The sequence below is a fragment of the Chamaea fasciata genome, unplaced genomic scaffold (assembly GCF_029207755.1).
Source record: "Chamaea fasciata isolate MVZ Bird 193981 ecotype frontalis unplaced genomic scaffold, bChaFas1.0.hap1 SCAF_6, whole genome shotgun sequence".
Taxonomy (NCBI): domain Eukaryota; kingdom Metazoa; phylum Chordata; class Aves; order Passeriformes; family Sylviidae; genus Chamaea; species Chamaea fasciata.
This window is the reverse complement of record NW_027094091.1, coordinates 21,978,953-22,006,176: the sequence shown is the minus strand read 5'-3', so window position 1 is coordinate 22,006,176 and position 27,224 is coordinate 21,978,953. Positions and strand designations below refer to the sequence as shown.

Sequence of the window (27,224 nt, the reverse complement as noted above, 5' to 3'; positions counted from 1 at the left end):
TCTAGAGATCTGGGCCAGTGTGTGCTTCTGAAAAACAGTGCCGTGACAGCATCAAACCCAGCCCAGACTCTGCACTCCAGCTGCTGGGTTCCTATGGAAAAGTCTCTTTTCTCCAGGGCTCTGAAGCTAAATAAGAAAGTAAGGCAAACCGGTGAATGAGTAAGAGCCAGAGAGATGGTTGTAAGGGTGTGATAAAAGTACAGAATCACACATGCTATAGGTTGCTCCTTGTTCTAATGTTTAGCATGGAGAAACATGATCTCCAGCCTTCACAGCAGGCAGTGTTTTGTATCCCTTCCATCCCACTGGATTCTGTGGTTTCAGTTCACGAAATCTTTCACATTCTTCCCTTTTTAAAACAAATAATCAAGGACTTGCAGTTTTTTCTCTGTCTTATTATGACAAGACTAAGAATTAAGAGTTGACTTAGCTACGTTTAAGTACAAAGGAAAAAAACTTTGTACCTTTTGTAAAGTATTTTCTTGGCAAATATATTATAGAAAATAAAATTTGGGATAGTGGAAGCATGGTCTTAAGACTGTTTTGCATTGAATTAAAGCAAGTGATCATGGAGAGAACAGTTACATATCAGTATATCAGAGACTCAGAGCCTCCTCAGGTTGTCACTGACCTCCAGTCTTTTCACCCTCTAATACCTGGCATCCTAAATTGTCCTGGGTTAATGACAAGAGACAGCAAATGCTGATCAGAGCAGATAGCTCTTTGCTGCTACTTTTTTGTAAGTCTTTCTAGGCCAGCTGATAATGCATGTGTGAGAAGTACCAAGAATTAATTAACTGTGGCCTCCTTAAACAAGTTGTCAATAATTCTGTTGTGATAGTAGTACAGTCATACCTATCTTGCTATGAGGACTGATCATTAAAGACCCTTCTTTCCTCTCCACTAATACTGACGAATCACTCTTAATCTACAGAGCTGCATCGGGAAATAGTTGCATAGCAAATCCACAGCAATGAACATAAAATATATTAGAAAGAAGATCACACATTTATTACTGAATTATGCATATTAGGATAGGTAACATTGTATTTTTCTTGTAAAGTAAAACATTATTTTTATACCCACAACAAAGCATGGACCTGCAGAACTTTTCAAGCAATCTTCAAGCAGCTTCATGCGAGTCTTTTGCAGCTCAGGACTATCCCATTCATCTGCTTCAACTCCCCAGTATAAGTCTATGACCTGCAAAACAGGATGTAGTGTAGTTACTTATCATATGCCCTTTCTACCAATCAAATTAAAGAACAGTTTTGCCAACATGCTGTGTACTAAGCTCTGCTGTTCAGTGCAGTAAAAAGCAATGAGGTCTACATTCAGTCCTTACACAAACTGGCAGTGTTTCTTCATAAAAATGAGAATTCCAGCCTCTTACTTGCCATCCCACATAGCTCTTCCTGGGACGGTCTCTCATTTGATAGCCAGATGGAGATTAGCATGACAAGATCTTGATTTGATGTAGTCTTTTAGTTGCTACAAGACTGCATATAATGGATTGTTGCAGCAGCCCTCTTGTCAGAGGGCAGAAGTGAGCCAAGACACAGACTTCTTGTTTATCACAGCATGAAAAAGGCTCCTGCTTTATTCCTCTTTACAGCTCAGCCATCCTGACTCCAACTATTCACTGACTCTGGCTGCAGCAAGCTCCTACTGTAGGTTTCCCTTGCAGCCTCTGACCGCTGGTTATTTCCTGCTTTACTGTGACTCCAGGTATTAGTTTGCAGACTCTGAGTGCAGGCTCTTACCTAGCTAGACTGTGGCTGCAGGTTCCAGCAACAGGCTCTGACTGCAGACCCTGACTGACCTCCCAGCAGTGATTCTCTCTCCCCAGGTTCCTTCTTCCTTCATGATTCCCCTCACCAGCTAACCCACTCCCTTTTATTACACTTGTCTTCATTGGATATAGCTGTGACTCATCAGGGGCAAGGCTGTATTGGGTAACTAACACAGCTGTTACTTATCAGGGACAAGGTCACCTGTATTCCCTTCTCCTACAATGGATAGTAAGAATAATGACAAAAGAATTGAAAAAAAACCCCAAACCTGGCTCCATGAAAATTAATGGGAATCTCACTGCTGATCACAGTCAAGACCATGATTTCACAGCCAGTGTCATGTGTATCCACAGGGTATAAACTCATCCTTTGCACATGGCTCAAAAGAAAGAATAGCAATGGTTTTACATTATCACACTTCCTTTGTTAAGTGATCTCTGTACTTTGGAAGCAGAGATTGTAGAGATATGCAGTGGCAGAGAGTTTGCTGTCCAGCTTTTCATATTTAGCTACAGACTGAGTTTTATGACCCTAATTAGTTGCAAACAAACTCCTGGAAGAAACTATTCAGGTTATACTTATTTGAAGAAATTATGTGATGACCTGTGATTTCACTATACATTTTAACTAAAAGGCTGAATTCTTACAGTGGGAAATCAAATTTTAGAAGGTGGTGATCATATGAATGAATTACTTTTGCAGCAAAACTTATGGTACAGGCTAGTACTCTCTCATTTACTACTGATTCCTAAGATCTTGTATGTAACTTTAACAGAAAAGAAGTCCAAATGGATAGTTTAAAAAACCAATCAAAATTGTATCAATACATGACTACATTACAAAATTACAGATTATTTTAATATTGTTTGTTCTGTGGAAGCAGTATGCAGGAAACAATCATAAAATTAGCTGCTGTCCAAACAGATTATAAAATTAGCCTGAAGACTGAATATAAGAACTAATAATGAGTTGATGTAAAACTAAATTTTCAGCAGTTTACAGCTGGTTAAACTTCTTGGGAAATTTCTCCAACCAATACCAAGGTTTAAGACCAAATCCTAGAGCTATTTATGCCTATGTGTAATTGCACTACCAATAGTCTCATTGATTATTTCTGCCTTAAAAGTTTGTGACTCATATCAGTGTTTGCTGGAGTGGGCACATTGTTACTAAACATGACAGGTAGTGTCCTGTGTGACTCATGATGAGTGGAAAAAACCCAGGTATGGAATGCAAGTGTAAATAAAGATACTGAGTGTATTTTCTTGTAAGCTACACTTACACTGCCAAGAAAATACACTCAGTATCTTTATGTTTAAAAGAAACTCCGTTGCAAAATTTTGCTGGAACATTAATTTTCTGCTGTACAAAACTACATTTCAAATAACCTTTCTATTTCCCTCACTTGCACAGATTTCTTTTGTGTCCTTTCTCTTTTAGCATCAGGGAAAAAAAAAGTGTTCCTGTCCTCTGCTCTGCTTTCTGTTACTTATTAATACAACTTTATTATCACACTTCACATTGTATTCATCTGTGTGATTACTTTCATGATGTATGATAAAGCTTAAATATTCTCATTGTAAAATACAGACCTTAGCACACAGTAAGAAATGTTTTAATTACTTTTTGAATGAAATTATTGTGCAGCTGAGTTTCTTCTAAAATGTGAACGCAATTCCTATTTTAATTAACTGTTCAGAAATCACATTAATTCTGTAAATGTGAAGAGGAGACTCCCTGGAGCAGCAGATAATGCTAGAGGCTCAGTGGCTGTTATTTTATGGGGTAACAGTTTCAATGCATAATATCTTAACAGGATACAATTTTGTCCTGCAAGAGTAAATATTTTAGGGACAAACCTCTGAAGGCACCAAGAATTTCAAAGTAAGGTCTCAGAAGTTGCTCACTGTGCTAACTAAAAGAAATAGGATTTACAAAATTAAAGAAATGGAACAAGGAGACAATTATATCTGACTTTGAAGCATGTTTTTATTTATGCTTGGAAAAACTGTGCGACAAACACTCAAACTTCCAGTAAGGTTGCCAAGGTCATATGACAACTAGTGCCCTCTGCAAGAGCTCCTTACCTGCAGTGAACTGACACTGGTCTAGTGCAATTCCACACTGGTCACCTAACAAGAGACTTTTCATTCAAAATTCAGTGTTTCCTTTTGCTTATTTTAGCTTTTGTCCTACCAATCTTACAGTTTCACAGATTTTGCTTAGGAGATAAAATGATTTTATTTTTATGACTTCCAAGAGCTTAAAAAAGAATTAAAAATTTAATTAACGTAAGACTCTACTTGCCTTCCAGCATATATATCCTGTTGAAAATTATTTGAAACAGTTCATTGTTTTGAAGAAGAAAAGTGTACACTGCTAATTAACTATGTTTGGTTATCCTCCCAAAATTTTCAATTACAGCTACTTTCTTTAACCTCTCCATCCTCTCCTGTAAAAGTACTGTATTTCAGGTCAAAACCACCATGTGCTCTGGAAGTCTTTTCCTCAGCTTATTTGCTTTCTTAGCCAGTAAGTGTGTTTTTATCTGAAATATTTTCTGATACAATGAAAAAAAAGGCCATCAAGCTAACAAATTCATACTGTGATTGAATATAGTCAGTTCTGCTTCACTCATGTGGTGATTATGTTGAGTAACAGCTCCCACCAGATTGATGACACCTCAAAGATCTCATGCTTTGCTACAACTGAAACAATTTTGAGTGCAGCCAGGTGACTCAGTGAAAATTGGAGTAATGCATGTACTGAGATGCTTTTCATTTGGGTCATGATTTGTTAGGTAGAGGGTGGCCTGAATAATTTTGTAATAGTCACATGTGAGGTAGCTCTCCTTTGGTCAGTAGAAGATTACATATCAGGATGAAAAGTTAAGTGCTCTGCTCTGTACAGAGAAATATAAATTTACCCCTGTATCTGAAAATTACATAATACTTTAACACTGCACTAAAAACTGCAGTCTTGATTTTGCCTGCTAACCTAAGAAATTCAGTGTATCAGGATTGAAATAAGAAAAAAAAGGTCTTGCTTAAGTCTACCTCAGAGTCTCTTTGAAAAGGCTTTACTACATTTCCTTGGTTATTTTTGTACATTTTTCTACTTTGCTTCCACAGAAATGTAAGAGCTTTCTAGCAATTTTCTGAACTGTGCCAGTAGAGCTGTCTTTCAAACCTCGTATCACATAAAAATGGTTTTGGGTGTTGAAACTATATAATAAAATAATTTGCTTCTATGAATATCGACTAGAGTAAATTTAATTATTTCTGCCCTAGAGACTACATTGCAATCTGTTTGAAGAAAGACAAGTGTCCTCTTACAAAGAATTCAGTGGATTATGATCTACTTGGAAGAGACATGTCCCTCTCCAAGACGTTTCCTCAAAGGTAATAGAAATAAGGCGCTGATATTTTTGATGAATATCACATGGTAGTAATACAAGAAAAATATCATTTAAGTATCTTTTGCTATTCTTTTTGTGTACCACTGCAGCTGGGACTTCCCCGTAGCTGATGAGTTAAGACCTTCAGATGAAATTCTTTTATAGCCATAATCAAAAATCACTGGAATTTACCACCATGCAGATTCAGCAACTCCACTGTGACTCAGGGAATTAAAACCAAATATCCTAATTTAAGAACTTGTTATTTTGATTAAAAACCAGCTGCATGTGCATCAACAATAATACATTGGGAAGAACAGGATGCTGTATAAAAGGCATTAGCTGTTTCCAACTAAGCTACACTCTGGAGAGATGAATTTTTGGGGTCAATAAGTATGCAAGGAAAACTTTTGGATGCAAAACCAGAATTTTTGGAACATTGAACAACATTTTTACAACATCAAAAGCTGTATTTGTTTCTCTTAGCAGCGAAACGGTTCCAGGCCTGCTGACATATAAGGGACTGTGAATTAGGACATACCTGATTAAAAGTACCAGTGACTTTGACAGTGATGCCAAAAACACCTGTTTTAAATTAAATACAGCTCTTTTATTACCAATTTGCTCTTGCCAAAGATGGGTATGGGTCTATGTCTCTCATAACACACAGGGAAACATGAACTTACTAAAGCAATGGGAATGCTACAGTTGACATTAAAGAAAGCAAAATCCATAGTATATAATCACAATAAAAATGCACCATGTTTAATTAATTTTGGTAATCAGTTTCGGTATTCACCTGGTTGAATTATTTTTCACATTATAGTGGAACTTAAGTATGGTTTCTAGAAACACAACACATTAATTCAAATGTATTATTATTTCTTCTTCTATATACTCGGAGTATCTAAAACAGATGTGGTGCTTTTCCATCTACTCAGAATTTACCTCAAATCTGCATGTAAAATAATTTAAGTAATCAAAGGCTGAGACAGCTAGGCCTGTTTAGCTTTAGCTCAGAGAAGACACAAATGAGAGAGGATTTTTATCCAAGCATACAAATAACCTAAAGGTGTGTGTCAATAGGAAGTAGCCAGGCTCTTCTTGGTAGTGCCAAGCAACAGGACAAGAGGCACAAAATGGTGCACAGCAAATTCCACCTAAATATGACAAAGAACTTCTTTACTGTGAGGGTGACAGTGCACTGGAACAGACTGGCCAGAGAGGGTGTGGAGTCCTCTTCTCTGGAGATACTCAAAATGTGTTTGCAATGCAATCCCATGCAACCTGCTCCAGGTGAACCTGCTTTAGTAGGGGGACTGGACTAGATGACCTCCAACCTCAACAATTTTGCGTGAGATTCTGTGAAATAAAGCTTCTGTAATTTTCTATTTTACCAATGATATTTAAAAATGTTTCTGTTCTAAACAGAATTAATTTCAAGAAAAAATAATGCAAGATTCAACACAATGAAACCTACCTGAAATTCCAGGCCATAGTTTTCTCTGCAGAATTCTCTGAGCTTAGGATACACATGTTCTCTTAGGGCCCTCCTTTCTGCTATTGTATCTGTGTTGTGGAAAAAGATGGTATTAGCAATATTTACATAAACTCTTCTTTTAGCCAGGGATAGAGATTTTTCACTTAAAAATGAGCCCTTAACCCACACATCGCACTAATGAAAATCAAGTGCTGGGATCTAATCCCCAAATTGAATGTTGTACAAGCACACAGAAGTGTTAGCATGTGTTACAATACATGTAAAATCACATAAATGTGTTTGTATGTGTCAAAATTATGCTTCATTCACATTTTAATGTTGCAGCATATTGCAATTCAGTGGAGGTGAATTCATTTTGTAATTCAGCAGTCAGAATTTCTTTATTGTTTTGACTTCTATTTAGTTTCCAGACAGCTGAATTTTACAAATAAGAAACACCGTGGAAAAAAGAGATATACCACAGATGAAAGAGATCTCAATACTTAGAAACAAATCAGTAACATGAACTAACAATACTGTCTCAAATGCATCACTTCCTTCACCATCTTTAATCTAATAGTATCTTAAAACCATTATTTATCATTAATAGCATCATTTATCTTGCCCAGGTCATTCCTCCTATAAATCAAGTACTCTGATACCATGTTATTCTTACCATGCAAAATGACACGTTTTGGTAATGAAGTACAATATGGCAATGACACAAAAAATTTTATTAAGTTCAGTACATCCAAGTTAATTTGAACACATTTATATAAAGCATACCACTTGCATAGACAGTCAAATATGAAGTAAATTTGGTTAGTAGTGCAATTTTGTGTAGATAATAAATTTTATTCTCTTTCACAAGACTATGATATGTGATGGATTTTACTATATTGTAACTGAGTTAAGACCACACAGAGATAGCACTGTTGCTAAGTTATTTCCAAAAATAGAAAATAACTGTTGTAAGCCAGTAGCTCTGAGTGCCATTTGATGATAAATGAAGTGTTAACCTATGAATGATGGAGAACATCAACTGCAGGTAATGCATTATTTGTGTAATCACACTGAAACAAAACAATAGATTACAACTGATTTGACATTTCCCATATTGTTGCAAATAAGAGACATATATGCAAATCTAGCAATGCTTAAGAGCCACAATCAGAGCCATAGCTGACATATCTGAGTCAGATGTCTGTTCATAGAATCACGGTCACAGACTTATAATGTTTTTTATCTAAAAAAATCTAAGGAAGTGTGAAATCTGTAACTTATTACACCAAACTAATAATATCCTTCTCAGTATTTAAGTGTATCTTTGAAATATTACACAGATGTGTGGTATAATTACCACTTATTTTCATGAACAGAAAGCAATCTAGAAACATCCAGAGAATTATTTCTCCTGAAATCTTCATCAGGGTAAAAAACGTCTATACCAAAAGGCTCAAAAGTACAGTCAGGTCTAATTCAATTTATCTGAATTTTCACAGCTCTTCCTTCACAAAATTTTGATTTTGTGAAAGAAAATCAGAGACACTTTCAGAAAACATCCCCTCTAAGCAGAATAATGTAATACAATGAATTTATGCTTTAATGTTTTAAAATATGCTATGCTTTTGTGTTCTGACAAAAGTCCAACAAGCATTGAAGTCCTTACTACATCACAAGCTTTCCATTTGACTGTCCACATGCCACACAAGGCGAGATACTAAATCTAAAGTGTAAAGCTCTTATATATCCAATCTGAACACTGTTAATAAGAGAACCTCCTCGGGGCTACATTTGGATGAGTATAGCCTCAGTTTCTCTTGGGCAGTCATTACCTGACACTAAATAGGTTGCACCAGGAGTGCTGTGCCCAGCTCTGGGCATCCCAAATCAGGAGGATGGGGAGGAAACTGCGGAGGCTACTGAGATAGAGGCCAAAAGCACATGCCCTACACAGAGAGAGAGATGGACCTGGGCATGTTTAGTCCAACAAAGAGTGTAAGAGGGAGCCAATGCAGACTACAATTACTTCTAAGGCATTTACAAAGATGAGGGAGCCAAGCTCTTCATGCCAGAGAGTACAACAGAGACAACAATAACATATTACATCTTGGAAGTTCAGGTTGGACACCAGGAGAAGCTCCTTCATCCTTGGAGCTCTTCAAGAGTCAAACAAGTTCATGGTTGACCAAATTTCTGTTGACAGCACTTGAGGAGGGAGGTCAGCCCAAGTGATCTGATCTGAGTACCCCTTGCAACCTGCAGTGATCCTCAGGAGAAATTGCAGATTTGGCTTAGTTATCCAGACTGCTTGTACACTGCCTGGGAAGACTTTTGCTCCTGTCTGGGCTAGTGGGAGCAAAGCTGCAGAGTAAGACAGCTGGTGCCAAGGATCCAATCTCCATGCCATACGTTCTTCAGGGCATTTTATTTTACACTGAGCAACTCTCAGTCCTCACAAACATTTGGAATGCATTTGGTGAGATCCTGGAGTTATCTTCCTGTTTTTACCAAAAAGGAATCCAATTCATGCACAGCAAGACCCGCCTATGATGTGAGTCAAAATTAGATAGTGATGATCAAGAGATTCACTTCACTTGCAGGTCTTGCTGAACACAGACACATCCTACAAATATTTAGGAATGGAGTGAAAAAACCCAGCACTCTCAGCTCAGAGCTGCCTGTATTAGTACATAAAAGGGATGGATGAGTTGCTCCCTCCTTAGGATCCACAGTCATTAATTTTCTCTCATAGTTTAGTGTCTAAGTCATCCTTTCCTTGCAGAATGTAGTACGCAGCTAACAAGGCTAATTAGTCAGAGGCTTGGCATGATGCCAACACAGCAATATTATTCTGGCTCCAAAGCAATGGTGTTGCTGTACCTTGTGATAAAAGCTAAATGTGTAGTCTGCTTTGTTTGAAATACTTCATTTTTTTAACTTCACAGTAACTGAGACCCTTAGATCAGTCAGTGATAGAACACTATATATTCTATTTTCTTTGCCTTAACAGAGGTTAATTTTGGCATGCAAGTTTCTGAAAACACAGAGCATCATATCTTCATGACCAAGGAGAATAAACTCTGTTAAAAACTTACTACTCAGTTACTGAGATAAACCAAAATGATTCTTGCCTTTTTAAATGAAGACCGATCATCTAAACAGCTTGATTATTAAGGAAGCAACAATCCACAGATATTGCTTGCAGTTACTTAAACATGAAAACAGACAGAATGGTCTTACTAGGGATATGAAACAGGCTAAGTTGCAGGCACAACAAAAAGAAAGTATTGGAAAAAAACAGTATTTAAGAATAAACATAATTAAATGTAAAATGGGAAATATTTTGCCTGACGTTTACAACAGATAAAACCACGTTCTCCTACTTTTTGTTTATGCCCATAGGATTCATACTGCAGAACCCTGCTGGCTCTAGTTTCAGAACATGGTGCTGTTCCCTACAGCTTAACGTGTAGAGTCTTGTTCAGAAAATGAAACAACACACTGCAGGAGTAGTGCCACTTTGTAACATCTTAAAAATGAAATAGATAAAAAATTCCTTCAACTAGAACTGTGGTCTGGATACACCACTTGGCATACCCATTCAGTATTTTTACTCCTACCTCCGTATCTAATTGGAATTTGAGTCTGGTGCTTACATTAATTAATTTTAAGGATTCCTGTATTTGAAATAAGCTTTGAAACTTTAAGGAAACAGAAGTGTATAGAGTTAAGATGAACTCTGGTAATTAATATGGATGGCAGATAAGCTGGTTTAATTAAATATAATCTAACTTGATTTAAAGTGACAGCAAATCTGTGAAGCTGGCAGTTCTTAGTAATGTCACACAGGCAAATTCCACCTTCCAGGCTGCTGCTGCAGATGAACAGATTAACTAAATTACATTCTTCTAGCAGCCAAAATGAGGCAGCAGTTGTGAGATGAGCTTTCTACACCTCAATGTTAATTTGGATACTCAGAAATACAAAAAATAGTTCACAATAAATTGTGGGAATGAAACAACACCTGAAAAAATATAAGAAAAAACTTTAAAAAACCCCTCAACCCTAAACCTGTCTCCAAAATTTAAACAAACCCAAACCCACAAGACAGTGACTTGCTGAGTGCACATCTTCAATACAAGAGCCATCTCTTGCAGATGGCTGCCTCCTAAACCATTCCATAACCACACTGTCCTACCCACCCCTACACTTTGAACTAACTGCAAACATCACAGCACCCTCCTTTGCCTCGTGCTCCCCACGGTAATCCTGAGGACTGAACTGAACTAGTCACATATCCTTTTACATCTTTTCTCCTGTCCAATAAACACAACTGTTTGTGTGCAGTGTGACTTCTGAAGGTTTGTGCCTCAATCAAATCACTGCCAGTTTTCATTAGAGTATGCCAAGGTGTTGCTTCTCAGCATGAACTATTCCCATACCAAAGTCTGACCTTCAAACACAAGCTGTTCTGCTATTAAAGTCACTTATTTTATTTTTAATACAGCAAGTATGTTTTTCACTCTTGTGGTAGTAAATAGATGATGCGTATTTATAAAGAGCTGCCAAACATTAATCTCTGGGATAAAAGAAGTCATGAAACACAGCCCTGTTGAAGAAAATGTCAAAATGCATATGTAAGTGAACAGAAAGTTAACAAGGGCCTGATGGAAATTGCCCATTTCCAAGCACCAGTTATTCTGTCCTAAGACCAAATAGTTTATCATCTTGCTGTTACTGTACTGGTCTGAGTTCAGCCACAGTGGTGTGAATGGCTGTTTTCATGTTATGTCGGTTGCAGTCACACATTAACTCTACTCAGCCAAGGCTTGATGCAGCTGATCAAGGAGATTGCTCAGCCCCATTCTCCCATCATATATTGCAAAGGAGGTGCCAATGTGGGGACAGTGAGCCCCACTCCACCATGCTTAAAGGAGCAGCACATTCAAGGTGGCAATCTGTTAATGGAAAAGTAACCTGTGAGTAACTGTACTCATGTATGATGCAAGCTAAGGCACTCAAGCAGAGGAAAATCCTAAGCAGGGAGGGTGTTTGCCTTGCCACTCTTTGACTGACAGAGGAACATTGCAATTCCCAGCTTGAGAGAGCCAGCAGGAAAATTGTTGACTGACATAAGTTGAGGCAGACAGCTGAACCTGGAAGAACCCAGGCAGGAAAAAAAAAAAAAAAAGGCAAAAAAAAGCGCTGCCCTTGCAGCTGTTCAAGGCACCACAGAAATAAATGTCATATGAGGTCACAGAGCTGTCTACAGGTGTCATCTCCAGGCAGTCACCCAAGAAAGAGCAGCTCCTTGTACACACGGAAGAAACAATTTCTGTATCACTTCCCCCATTCCACCATTCTTGGTGTTCTCGTGCTTCACAGTGGGTCAGGACAGACCTGCTGGAGGTTTTCACCTCATGGCTTTCAGCCCATTTCTCTGCTGCCATAGTCTCCTGCCTAATTCACACTGCTACATTTGTTAACAGCTAATGTTGGAGTCTCTTGTGTGACTGTGGAAGCCCTGGATGACCAGTGAACTTCTGATCTAGTCCTGAATACATGTCCACTAAGATACCCAGCTATTTGCTTTTTCTAAGTTTTCTGAATGCTTAGATTTGAAAGAAGGGTAGAACACATTCTTGCCATAGGATTCTTTTTCATGCACTGCAATAGTAAAAAAAAAAAAGTGGGTATTTTATAACCGCAGTGAGAATTTCTGCACTTTAGTGACCCTAAGGTTAAAAATTATTTCACAGAAGTGCCAAGAAAGAAGTGTCTGCCAAGACTCTTAATGCTAGTACATTCTTGACTCATGACTGTTCAACTGAATTATTCCTTTCAAACTGCCCTTTTCACTGATAATGCACAACAGCATTGTGTATTACCTGTGCTACTAAAAACTTCGAATACTAGGAAGTAACATGTCCCTAAATATTATGGGAAACTTGTCTCTGAAAATAATACCATGATAAGTAATTTTCATTTCTATAGTACCTTTTCTCCCAGAGCATTTTGCAAGCAATAAGTGAATTTGAATCGTGTAGCAGGTAAGAAAAAGGGAAAAAAAGACTTGAGCTCCATACTTCCCTTGCCTTCCTAGAAAACGAGCTCCAGAGACACTGTTGTCATTTTTTTCCCTTGGAGTTTCTGTGAGGAGAGAGCATTAGAACAGACATCCAAAGCTTCCCGAGATTATGTCCACCAGGAATGGGAACAGGTTGGACTGGGTCAATTCTCTGAGTGTCCCTTCCTCAAACAACAATGCCAACCTTGAGATCTTTACTGGCTCCCTGGAAGGCAAATAAGAAACTGGACAGACTGAAGACCATTCGTTAATTCAACTAAACCCCACGACTAACTAACCATCCAAACAAATTCTGATTAGCAAAACACTGCAACAATACTGTGATGTGACATAGCTGTGTGTCCTCACTCCACCTGATAGTCGGAGCCCTCTCAGGAGATGTGCATGAAATCTGTGTGACTCAACCTTCTCAATTCTTAAAAAAAACAAATACACGACTGGACTAAGCATTTCAGCCCAAAGGAACGTCTGCTTGTCATGAAAGTCAGAAGAAATAATGAAAAATAACATTAAGATGGTAAGTAATTCTGAAATGTGTCTCTCAAGCAGGAAGAAATGACAGGATGCGATTACAAATTTGTGACCTACACCAGAATACTTAAACAAACATACTTTCAAAACAAAAGACATAGCTAGGCAGGATTCAAAATGTAGGGTCTAATTATAAGCCGAAAACTTCTAGTTGCAGCAATTACCTCTTCTTTTTTAGCCCCAAATCAAGCAATACCTGATTTTAAATGAGGCATAATTTTCTCCAAAATGTTCCATGTTGTCAGTTCATTGAAATTACAAATGTAAAAAAACCACATGTACAGTAAGTGAACATATGCAATATGCATTTTTTAAATTACGTTTTTTAAATTATAATGGCCAGATTTTTCATGTCATTTTATAAAATATCCTGCATCTTGACTAATAATATGCTTAACCAGTGCCACCTATTGGTTTAACAGTAACACCCAAACAATTAAAAAAAAAAACGGCTAGTAAAATCAGAGCAGTACAGACCCTTGCTAAAATACAGAATTTAGGGGAAACATCAGTATTAAACTGATATAACAGAAGGGAAAAAGTGGTTCCTATATCTAAATATCAAGATTCAAATTTTCATTATTCACACAATTGTCTTCTCAATTTGAAACAAGTGTTGGTTTCTGACAATTCTATTTTGTGTGCAGCCTGCTTTCATGAAACAAATTTGGAATTGGATCCAGAAGTTGGTGAAGTTAATGGAAAGATCTGCTAATCTCAGCAGATTTTAAATGAAGTTCTACATTTGGCACGTCTTGAAAGCCTGTATCTTTTGATACCTTACTGACTTCTGCAGAGTCTGCATGAAATCTCTTAATCCATAAATAAATCAACTAGTAAATAAACAGTACATACTCTTGTGTCACTCTAGTGGTGATGATATGGATGAGGACTCTGAAGAAGAATTTTATCTCATAATGTGTCCTAATTAACTAACCTCACATTACCCCTTGGGAAAACAGCACCCTTATACATAGATGTTCTTAAATAAAACAAGAAGAGTTAGGTTGACCTAGAATCCTTTCCCAAGCCTGCATATTCTCCCTGGACTGCTGCTTGGGTGCATTGGTGTCCTTGTGTCCTCTGACTGTGATTTGTGGCAAACACGGATCTGCAAAAGCATCTGCACACAAATGCCACAAACAGCAGGAGCTTCAGCGACACCACAGGTTGAAGGCAGAATCTCTACAGGGGGAGAGCTTTTTACACGCTGAAAACTGCGCAAGTGGAAGCATTCAAAAAATTTAATTCTTTCATTTAATAAAGCAAGTTAGAAAAAGCTCCTGAAAACCTGACAATTTGCAAACATTATTGTCATACAATTAAGTGACGTGACAGGAGAAACTGAAGACACAGCACATTTAGAAACACCAAAATTAAGTCTGAAATTTATCTCTGCAGAACACCAAAGGTTATAAAAATAAGCACCGGAAAACAAGGCCTGTTAGGACAAAAATTTGCTACTATCAAAATTAATGTGAAAGAAAAGCTTCTTATGAAATCTAAAGGAGTCTGAATGAGTTGTGGAAAAACAAATAACAGGATAGAAATAAGGGCCAGTGCAGTAACAAAGTTATGGACAGAAATCCCATTGATTCATTGAGAGGTGTCATCTCACACTTCAAAAAATTATGGAATTTCCCAGAAAGCAGAAAAAAGGCTTGCAACACTGGAAAATGCTTTCAACAGTTAAGTTATGTGTACTGCAATACCTTTGCTACTTTTTTTATCAGGTCACTAGACCAAAGAGAAAACCATCAGAGTGTGTTACTAAGGCACTTAAGGTAATGAGGCTGTGGCAGTCAACAAAGCAAAGGGATGTCAAAGACATTCTTCCTCATAATTGTAGGTTCGAGTGCTGGAAGAGAATGAAGTAGTATGTTCCAGGCTTTGAGAAAGCGTAGAGCAGAGCCCTAAAAAACCACAAGAAAGCCAGTCTCATAAAAGCACACACTTATTTCACGGTACAGTCTGGTACAGGACCATTAAATACACCTCATTCTGAAGATAATTCCAATAAACACTCCTATGTGACTTTGCATCTGGCAGTACTGCAAAGCAATGGAAGAGCTCTGCAAGCACTGTTGGCCCATGAGTAAAGCTGCCCTTCCCTTACCAAAATTTTCTACTTTAGGTGCACAAGGCATGGAGTTCCAATCCAGCTTGCATTCTTCCTTAAGTTTGATGCAATACAGCCACAGTTTGGGTCAGTACAAAGCTGGTGAGGTTGGCTGGGCCAACTGAAAAAAGCACGATTGATAAATGTAGCCTACTGCGTGGGCTTCAAGTGAAAGATGTGAAGACTGTTATGCCAGAAGATGAAAAAGTCTCAAACCTGACACTTTTGGGTGTGCAGAAGCACCCACGTGAGAATAAGAGCTGCTGCTCGCTATCAGTGCAGTAGGTTTGCATCAATACAGTAAGAGTTTTCTTTGCAACAGATGTTTTTTCTTGATGCTAAATGGGGAGGATTAAATAACATCACTGAGCAGTCAGAATAGCTCATGGCTGTTGTAGAAACTGTTATCAAACATGAATGAATGAAATGACAACCCCAGCAAAGGAAAGCAGCTGCAAGAGGGCATTAAGCCCAGGACAATGGGACTACATGAGGGAGGGATGCCAGAAACTCAGCTACAGTTTGCCTGAAGAAGAGAATCTCAACTGATTTTAAATGACTACTTCACTTACTGACAGCCAATTTCAACCTAGGCATTAATATCCACTTACAGGCCCTGTTTTTAAACTGAGAATTCCAGGTAGGGTCTGCACTGAAACTTATTGAACATGGCCAAAATTGTACAAAGCTGGCTCGTTTTGATGGATTATGTAATGTCTGAGAGGCAAATGGTGATTGACATGTAAAGGAAGAGAGATTTATCAGACCTTGTTCTCCCCACCCTTCCAATTCTAATGATTCATCTAAGCATTATTTTTAGTGAAGATTATATAATCAAGTTGAAAGGGCCATTTTAATAAATTCTAAAATGCATCTGTTTTTATCAGTCAATTATCCTTCTGATGCCTTGATTTTCCTAGCCATTGCTTTCTTGCTCTAGGTTTTATTAATTTCTTCTGCTTGCTAACCACATTTTGTTGATTATTTGTAAAGGTAACAGTAAATTTGCACTTTAACCATCTTGAGGAGTTAGTAATTGAAAAAGGACAACACATGTTCTAGTCATTTCAAGAAGCAGCTGTAGTTGAAACAAGTAAGTTTAATTTCTCACAAATACCTTATACAAGTATGATGCAGAAAACAATATTTACAGAAAACTTCCAAATGGCATACCAATTTAATTAATCAGTGACTGAACTACAGAATGTTTCCCAGATTAGCACTTAAAAATTACTTTAGCCATCCTCCCCAACTCTTTGCTCTTATTTTCCTGATAATAATACCCAATGAGTTATAATTACCTTTAAAGGAGGATAAAGACCTTCTGTGATGCTATGGTCTCAGTAGCAGTGTAGAATCTGGTTGAAAGGGTGGAGTTTATTTCCATTTCTTGCACTGCCAGACACTATCAGTCTTACTCAGTGCCTGCAAAGCTATTTGCCCCTTTGCCACAAAATAGAGAAAAATTAATCTTTTATCTGCCACACCTACACACAGTTAAAAGCAACTGAATATACAACTGGAGATTTTGTTTGAAACTATATTGAATTTACATAGTGACTGGAAGGAGCTGATTATAGCATTAACATTAGAACAATATATCAGCAATAGAATTACTTAATAGAATTATATAATATTATAAATGGTAGATTATAGAAAGTGTAAAATAGAACATTTTTAATTAAAACAGAGTGCAAAGAGATTACCTGCTTTTTAATCTCTGCTTTCTAAAAAAAAAGATGAACTGTTTTCTACAGGTCTTCTATCCTCTTTTGAAAAGTACTCTTAACTCATTGACTGACACTAAATCAGACCAACAAATCACCATGTAAATAAGAGAAATCCTATAAACCAGACTCCTCCTCCCATTCATAAACAAACCACCAAAGCAAAAGCTGTAATATGAGCCATAACACTATAGACACATCATAAGTGCCTCATTTTCAGAAAAGCTTCACCTGAAACAAGCAAACCACTACAGGACATACATTCATGGGAAAATTATCCTTACAGGAGCTTATTGATTTCTATTATCTATCTTTTGTACTGATGCTCAGATTGAGTTCCTGACATGGTAAAAAGATGAGGAGAAAGAAACTGGATTAGAGAAAAGTGTGAATAATTGTTGCAGCAGCTCTCTTGTCAGAGGGGAGAAATGAGCCAAGACACAGACTTCTTGTTTATCACAGCATAAAAAGGGTCCTGGTTTATTCCTCTTTACAGTTTAGTCATCTTGACTCCAACTAGTCACTGACTCTGGCTGCAGCAAGCTCCTGCTGTAGGTTTTCTTTCCTTGCAGCCTCTGACCGCTGGTTATTTCCTGCTTTACTGTGACTGCAGTTATAAGTTTGCAGACTCTGAGTGCAGGCTCTTACCTAGCTAGACTGTGGCTGCAGGTTCCAGCAACAGGCTCTGACTGCAGACCCTGACTGACCTCCCAGCAGTGATTCTCCCTCCCCAGGTTCCTTCTTCCTTCATGATTCCCCTCACCAGCTAACCCACTCCCTTTTATCACATTTATCTTTACTGGATATAGCTGTGATTTATCAGGGTGAGGCTGTATTGGGTACTTAACACAGCTGTTACTTATCGGGGTGAGGTCACCTGTATTCTCTTCTACAAATAATTACATACACCAGTTACTGAAAGTTACTGAAACCCATTCTAAACCAGGAAGTTTTCAAGAAATTTTTTACTTTTGATAATTTTGTTGACTAATGAGCTTATTTTGTGTCTGTGTGCTGCTTGTAAGCATGACCATAGTGCAACTGAATGCATATCACCACAGTATGCTGTACAGTCTGCTTGCTTTCCTGTGTATTTTCTTAACTGGTTTGGAGACAGCTCATGAAGAGTGAGATAATCTGTCAGGAATAGCACAGGTATGTTTGCTCCTGCTTCAGACTGGAGGACAGATCTGAAAGCCTCAAGAGGCCCCTTGCAGCACCTGTAGTCCGTGATTTGCACGACAAAAAATGACTAATGACATAGGTGTCTAAGGTCCCTTGGACTTCTGCTACAGCCACATACACCTGCTTTACATGGCATGTCATGGAACTCAATGGCTCAACCCAGATGGCTCACCAATGGCTCACTAACTTTGCTCACCCCAGATGGCTTAGTTCCTTATAATCCCACGCCAGAAATGACTTGCATTTCAAAATAAATCATGATACAAATTTTGCTAGTATTCTCCTTTCACTTCTTTCATCTTAATGTTTTGTAAAACATTACTAGTTAAAGACTAAATAAGGATTTCACAAATAACATTGCTATGTATAATGCATATACTATAATAACTATCTCAACACCTGTTTCAGTTTGGAAATTCATAAAGCCTAGATGAGACTGTGAAGATATTCAATTGCTAGTAGGATGAAATGGGCTCTATTAATAAATATTTGCAAGGGTTTAATCATACCACAGAGGAGTGTTACTATGCTGAAGACTGCAACTCTGCCACCCCAGGAAATGCTAGGAGCAGGCTGAACAAGAGTTTTTTACAGGCTCTGACAGTTCAAAATTTGACCTGTTTTGCTATTTTATCACTCCCAATTATTGATACATACAACAGTGTGAGTCTGGATTAAGTTCAGTGTGGAAGTCCTGCCATTTGCTAGTCTTTCTAGTTTCTGGGAGGAAGTGTATTTTGAACACTGATAAATCTAGTCTCTAAGGGTGACTTTTTCTCTAGATGCATATTCTGCTCAAGACTGACCAGCTGCTCAGGCTTAAGGTCTGTCCAGCACAGTGTTCTGTCTTCAACAGAGGGCAGTAACAGGAGGTGACAGAGGGAGTTTAAGACCAGGTCAAAGATAGAGGGAGCCATTTAAATATGGTGGTGATGAGGTGGCTTACAAAAGCTGCATTTGGTACTTACTTACCCAGTACTTACATGTTCTCCTTACCCAGCACAGCAGCGTGCACATAGTATGCTGCACTGATTTGGGCCTTCTTAGTATTTACCCTGCTACCTACACTGCTTGTTTTCAGCCACCTGTGATTGAGCCCTACTCCCCCTTTTGACTACAGATTTTTTAAGTAAAAACTCTCTGACACAAAACCTATATTAATAAGAGTAGTGTCAGGCCTTATTTTAGAGAAGCACTGACACAACCATGATTATACCGTGTTCTCTAATTCTAGCTATTATTATCCTTCTTTAATTAAAATTCCAGTAAAGGGATAAAGCAGTTTTCTTGAACAGTGCTGCCTATATTAAAATCTTCCAGATTTCTTTGTAATCCATGCACATGACTATTTATGATATTATATTTATACCTACCACCTTCAATATATTAAAACCTTAAATTACTGTAGGTGGATACTACTAATGCATTATTACTGCACCCTGAAAGGATATTGCATCACAAAATACCCTTTCAGCTGCTAAACTATAAGAAATTTCATTTGTTTTTGATAAGAAAATTACCACTTGGGCACTGCCCTCTTATCTTGAATTAGAAGTTTAGTAACTCCTTGAATTTTTCTTTATGTGACATATATTTTAAAATTCTCTAAACAAAACTTAAAGTCTAATGTAGGATTTTCTCTTGTGTTTTCACAAATCTGTGGACACATGCCCACACAGTCACGTAAGTTTCTTAAGAGGAATTATTTTGCTGCATAAGCTTAGAGATAGGATGCCAAGTTATGCAGTTATGTACCTTTTGTACTACACTGCTCTTATGTGATTACACAAATCCCACCACAGAATACACGTGGCCTCCTCGAAACACAGTCTTGGAAATCCTCTTCAGCTTGCTGCCCAGCAGACTGTTGCTCAGCTGAGAGGTCATCCCACTGCCCTTGAGCAGGCAGAAAAGAAGCTCCCCTCTCTTGACCAGGGAAGGCACTGGGATGCTGCCTGCTTGGTGCTGTCTCTCATTTAAAAGTCTCATATCTTGCTGAGGGAGTAATTCACAATAAGGACACGATTCAACACTACTGCTGTTCATCATCTAATACATTATTTGAGAAATTAATATCATATGGAATTTGCACACTTGTTTAATTTTTCCTCACTGTACTTAGTAACTGTATCAAGGGTCCAGAAGCTCCCCTTTATTACTGAAAGAAACCACTGTCCCCAAAACGAGGCATGCTCTAGAATGCAAATCCATCTGAAGAAAAAAAGCAACATTTGCCAAGTCAGAAAGAAAAAAAAAAGAAATTGTAGGTTCTGCTTTGTTTTAGTATTATTTCTTCAACACTATGAAAAGCAGTCATACTTCTGTAATAATGTGATTAGCATTCAATAAAATCTAGGCAGCTCTTCAGTATTGCTAGAAATACAACCTTGAATGATACCCTTTGAACATACTCAGTTCTCACAAGAGAACTGAGTACTACCAACAAGTTTGAATATAGTCTTTGACAGTGTGACTTGAGTGTCACACATCCATTTATCATCCTACACAGTTTAGAGTATTTTATATAATTTATGTATATGTGTGCATAAGTGTGTACAGAAAACTACAGATATACAAAATTACAGAAAATTACAACTGTAGTATTTTTAATATTAAAAATAATGGACCTGTGGTCAAAAAATTTAAGTAGTTAGTGTAAATACCTAAAACACTTGAAGCTGATAGCTCCAGGTGTTGCTACCAGGAAGATGACTGAGTTTCAGGTAATTTTGCTTATTTCTAAAGATCAAGAAGCCACAAACCCAACAAATTACGCAGCTTGCTCTTTTACTAAAATACCCCCACCCAACACCTCTTGATTATAGTATTGTTGCCAAATGCATGTCCTACCTTTTGAGTACAGGAATGAAAATTTTATTGAAAATTAAACAAAAGTTTTCAGTGTTGCCAGCATATTTGGTACATTTAGAGCAAATCCTTAGCTCAATCCACAGGCTACATAAGCAGATAATGCACATGAAGAACAGGACGACATGAAGAGCAGTTCTTTTTGTACAGATTGTCAGATTATTACATTATTATTTTTCGAGTTTATCTGTGTGCAAGAATAACAGGAACAAAGGCTTGAGGATTTACTTAGCAAAAAAACATCTTGTAGTGGTTGGTCCTGGCTTGCAAAAAGTTAAAGCCTAGATAAGACTTGGTCATAAAGTCTAAAGGAAAGTCAGATCTTGCTTTTTGCTCAACCACACCAGCAATGGAGTGGTTTCATAGCACAAGAGAAAAGAGAAAAGGGAAAATTATACATAGACGCAGAAGTACTTAAAATGGCAGATATTTTTCCTACTTAATAAACTGTTAGTATCTCTAACTTCTGAAATAAGGAAGACCTCCTGAAATAAGACATATTTCAAGTCAAGGTTCACACCAAACCTGGGTATTGATGATTTTTTCCCCCAGATTCTGAGATACTTTATCTCTAAAACTACTGAACTCTTTTTTTTTTTTTTTTTTTTTTTCTTTTTTTCTTCCTTCTTCCTCCCAAGTGGTTGCTTGGTTTTTGACTCTTAAACACTACAGTGATGTACGTCACACAAAACCATAAATAGGTACAAAATTAGGTAACCAGAACTAACATTTAGCACAAAAAAAGTCCTGGAGTTATTTGTCTCCACATCTCCGCAACACCTCCTTTGCAATTTCATACACTTGAACATCTGTGGTTTTCTTTAGCTAAGGAATAAATTCCACTCAGATTATATAAAATTGTCTTTATAAAAAGATCTTCATGTAATGTATCCAAGTGGGGACACCATATGATATTTTGGGACAGGTCAGAATGGACCATCATTAACTAAGCATTATTCTGGCTTTTGAATATCTTTCCACTTTAACATTTCTTCAACTACACTTTCCTTATGGAAAACAATATTTAATGTAAAAATAATATAAAAGACCTCAAGCATACTAAGAATGCCAGATTATGCCTTTCTGTTATCACATATGGCCATAACTTTGTAATTAAAGTAATCATAATTCTTCATCTGTTTTATCTACCATCATGTTCTAAACTACAAATTCACATGACTTTTTTTCTTTCATATGTATGTCAACATAGATAAAAACACATGCAATTCCTGCAAAGTAGCCTACAACAAAGGGTCCAGATGAAAACATTGGTAAGACCTGTTTCTGCAGTCATTATTTAGTTCTTGTCTAGTCAGCAAAACGAACTGCTGGTGGTAATTTTGCTTTACATATCACGAGAATAAAGGTAAATTTGACATTGAATAGTTACTTCACTAGAATTGAGTGTTTTTCAAATTAATACAATGTTCTGGATGATGCATGCCAATGGAAATAAACTAAGGTGAAAAACTGAATAGTAAATCAAGAAAACTCAAACTCATTCAATAGTATAGGACAAGGAAACCTCACTCCAGCAATTCACGGGGAAGCTGGTGAAGTTCCAGCTGTACAGGTTGGTTTATACTGTGCATGAACAATGGCATCTTTAAAGTGGTGGTAGTATCAGTAGTATCTTCTAATAGAATAAGATTTTCATTTTACATTTCTGCATGTATACATAGGACTTCATAGTTAAGATTGTTAATCATGTCAAAGCTAGTAGTTTAACAGTTTTAAAAAATGGTACTAGAGGCACATAAACCATGAAGAATTAAACAGGGCTGTTAAAACTAGGCTTGTTCGTGATCTCATCAAAGTTGGTTTTGTACAACAGAGGGTACTAAAAGGCTAAAAATGGCTGAAAACTATTAACCATCAAAATCCAATACCAACAATCCAGTGCTGGAACTTAGGGAGTATGCAAGGCTGATGCTCAGAAGAAAGAGCAGTATGTAGCTGAAAGAGTGGCTGGGAAAAGGGTCATCCTTAACCAACTGAAGCGCTAGGTGCAACCCCATTTACACTTCGAGGTAAGGCTGGGTAACACCACCTGTGTCAGGACACACTCGGGCTCTATATAAAGGTATTTTCATCCTGTCTGCAGTGGAACCAGTTGTGTGTAGGATTTGGTTTTATACACATCCCCTGTCAGTGAATTCATTTGTTTCTACCGATTACTGTGGCATCTTCACAACTAAAACTCCAAGAGCTCAGAGTACAAATTTTACCCATGTCTTAACTAATTGAAACAATAACAAGACTCTAAGTCAAACTAGCAAAAGTCTGATTTCCCCACTTTGAGAAGAACCAATAAGATTTAAAATGTTCAGAGTTTTGACTGCTTGTTCCAATTCATTGGATTTCATTTTCAAGACAAATTCCTTACTCCATTTTAGGCACCAGTTTCAATGAGAGGTCATAATATTTCTTTACACTACCACATAACTTCTTGAAACAGCCAACTTTGGAACTCACATAATTTTCTGTTTGAAGCAGTGACAAGAATCATTGGAACCTATGTTCTGAATCTGTGTAGGGCTGATATCACAGTTCCATGTAATGGAACCATATGGGAGTTTATACCTGTTGTTTTTCACATTAACTGTATTAATGGCAGGTATCTATGCAGGCACTACTGAGTAGCAGAGAAACTGTTATTAACTGACTTGATGTTAACAGTTCACAGATTTCTACATGGAACAGTAAAACACTTACTACAATCAGGCAAATAGGACTTACTTTTCTTATCACTCTGAAGTAATGAAAAAATCGTGAGAAAACCAAACCAAATAAAAATCTTCAACGTCTCTTAGACAAAATGCTTATTTAAATGCATATTCAAAATATTGCTGATTGTTTATATCTACTGAAATGTGAAAACAGATTTCTTTGTATTCAAATAATAGAGCAACTTCCATGTTTCTAAAGATCTGGTCATTTTCAGTGATATGAAGATGGATTAATTGATATCAACAACTTGAGCAAGACAATACTGCTAACTACTAGGGGAAATACAATAGTTTTATTCATCTACAAAATTTCCTCTAGAAAACAAGACTACAAAATGAAACAATCTTGCTCCTACTACCCATGCTCACTGTCTCCACTTGTTCTTTTTAGGGACTTCAAGTTAAGAAATTTTTCAAATAGCCACTTGCCTAGTTGCATAATAAAAACATAATGTATTTCAGTCATACTAAAGTATGTTTATAAAGAACAGCCCAAACACTGACTACCAGAGTTCTCCCCTATACACTTACTAAATACAATTCAAGAAAACTTCTTTATGTTTGCACACTTTTCAGCAGTAGATAAATTTTTCTTGTGACTGCTAGCAGGATTAATCTCTACGCTTTTCTGACACCAGAGTGCAAGCCTAACTCTGTGAGTCTGGGGGCTCACTGCCCTTTTCAGGAATGCTCTGCATCAAAAAGAATGGGTATAAACTGTAGTGATATGCTGAAAATTAACAAGATGTCTTAGTCTTGCAAATGTAAATTGTAGTTGGGGGTTTGGATGTGTTAAAAGGTTTACTGAGTAGGAATACTTCAAACTTTTCATCCGGAATTTTTGTACCGTGAACATTTTCATGTGTTTTACCAACAACAGTTCCATTTCAAAGTACTTTACTAGATGATGTCTAAACCCCATTATAGGCTAATTTCTTGTTTATCCACGTTTCTTTTTTCAAAAGTCACGTTCAGTCAGTAATACTTCAACAACAGTGCTGTCACCAATAAACAGTAATGGCTACTTCTTGTCATTGAGAGTCCTTAAATGTTCATAAACAAAACCTGTAACCACTCTGAAATTTTGGTCCCCTACTATCATTTTTAAAAGCAGGAGCAATGTCACAGATAAAATATTTGACATGACAAGTGTTAATCATTGTTACCATGTAAGACTACAAGAAAGATGATTGTAAACAATCCTAAAATATTGGAATTGTTTTCTTTCAGTCAGTGCTGGGATTTTTTTAAAGCTGGTATTTTCAAATCAGAATTCCACGGTAAAATCCTGGAAATGGATATATATGGCCTTAAATCTCAACTTTTAGAACGAGTTTAGTGGGTTTTCTATTTTAGCAAATATCTAGCTAACATACCAAGCTACCCTAAATGCCATTCACATCAAATGCAGAGGCTTTAGCAGCTTCCCAGTTAAGGCAAACCTGGCAGAAATCCATTTCTAATGAGTAACGTATCTTCTAAAAATCTACAGTAATTTTCTTTCAGAGCCAAATAGATTTTTTTCAAGTATTTTTATATCTTATCTTGCTTAGATTGCAGCAATAAACCGCAAACATCTTCATGGCCTCCTTAAAGAATGTCATCTTTTTAAACAAACAACGATGTTGAATATGAGAGCTGAGAGCTTCCTTGTGTTGAAAGCAAGTAAAGAAGTGCTGGAGGTGTGGGAATTCTTCAAAGCAGCAATATGCCCGCTTTTTTTTTTTGCTTGTGAGCACTATTTCTCATACTCCCGTAAGTATTTGTGCCAAGACAATTTTCACTTCAAAGTTCAAACTATTTTGTCGTTTCAGGCATGATTTCCAGATCTCCCATGTTTGCATAGAAGGTGACAGTATTGTTGAATTACAAGTGTTGGGGGGAAGGTGGTGGGTGGTGGTGTGAAAGATAATTGTGAATACAGTGGGCTCATTTTTTACAGACAAGTAACGTCATAAGTGTGAATGCTTAATTTATTATTTCCGTGCTTCAAGTGGGAATATGCCTCAGCAACTCCTATCTTACAAGTGGGAATGACACCTCCTGAATGTATGCAAATTCCTCGAATCAAAGGGTAATTTTAAAAATAGACTTTAAACAGCAGGATGCCTAATTAATTCAGATACTGGGTATACGACCCCGACTTTATGAAGCTAAAACTGCAGGTTTCAAGGCATGCTTCCTTGGAAGCACAGTATAGCCGGCATCAAAGGATCACCTTATCGGTAACCTCAGCCGGCTAAGACCTGCTTTCCTTGTGCTATGAAATCTATCGGAAACTCTTATTAACAGACCCCCCAGGAGGGCTCTTCAAAAAAACCCCCTGAAAAGCGTCCCCTTCGCTAGAAGGCAGGCCATGTCTGCAGACCCCCGTGTGCCCTGCAGCTCCGACAGCGCAAAAATGAGAAGATGCCCCGCGCCCCGGTGCCTTTCAGGCGTGTCATTTACAGACATAAAACTTAAGGAGCGGAGTACACCGGTGCCTCCGAGCCCCCCTCCGAGTTCGTACACCCACACCCCGCAAAGCCCGCCCCACAACCCCACGGCCGCCTCGCCCCGCGCCCCACACCGCCCGGCCCCGGCCCGGCCCGGCGCCCCAGCCCGCGTCTGGGCGGAGGGGTCCTGGCCGTGCGCTGCGGAGAGGTGCAGGAGCCGCTCTCGGCCACGCCGCGGGCCCGGAGCGGGGGTGCCCGGGAGCAGCGGCGGCGGAGCGGGGCCGGGGAGCGGCGCGGGCGCTGCGGGCGGCAGGGGGAGCTGCGGGGCGGGCGCGGCAGCCGCGGTTACCTTCGGGGTTGGCGCTGATGAAGACGCGGACGCTCCTGCCGGTCGGCACCAGGTGGGACGGCAGCGCAGAGAGGTTGCCGGAGAACGCCGCCCGCCGCAGCGCCGCGTCCCGCTGGCAGGGCAGCCTGCCGCCCGCCCCGGCCGGCCACATCCCGCAGGGCGAGCCGCCGGCTCAGAGCAGCCCCCGGAGCGCCGCGGCGGCGCCGGCAGCTCTCGCCACCGGCTGAAGGGCAGCGGCCATACGGACCCTCGGGCTGCCCGGGGCCGCCGCCTGCCTCCGCGGCGGCGGTGCGGCCGGGGCCGTGGCCGCCGCCCGGCGCCGGAGCGCGGGGGGAGCGAGGAGACGATGCGCCGACCGCCCCCCGCGCCGCTCCCTTGCGGCGGCCGGCGGCGAGGAGGGCGCGGGCAGAAAAGTTTGCGGCGGAGCGGTGGCGGGCGCGGCGGGGGCTGCGGCGCGACGGCGGCCCCGCGGCGGCAGCCGGACCCCGAGCGCCGCCCGGCCGGCCACGGCCACCACGGA

At 38.8% G+C, this 27,224-nt stretch overlaps 1 protein-coding gene across 1 annotated transcript in view; it reads right to left on the bottom strand.

Moving 5' to 3' along the window:
• The window catches only part of NWD2 (NACHT and WD repeat domain containing 2), a 52,597-nt gene extending 25,742 nt beyond the window's left edge, over positions 1-26,855 (bottom strand). The window contains exons 1-3 of the mRNA XM_066185590.1: positions 26,705-26,855; positions 6,671-6,759; positions 1,087-1,203 (exon numbers count right to left, since the gene is read on the bottom strand). Coding sequence (XP_066041687.1) covers positions 1,087-1,203; positions 6,671-6,759; positions 26,705-26,855 — 357 coding nt within the window. The remainder of the gene's footprint in view (positions 1-1,086; positions 1,204-6,670; positions 6,760-26,704) is intronic.
• Between the last annotated feature and the right edge of the window lie 369 nt (positions 26,856-27,224).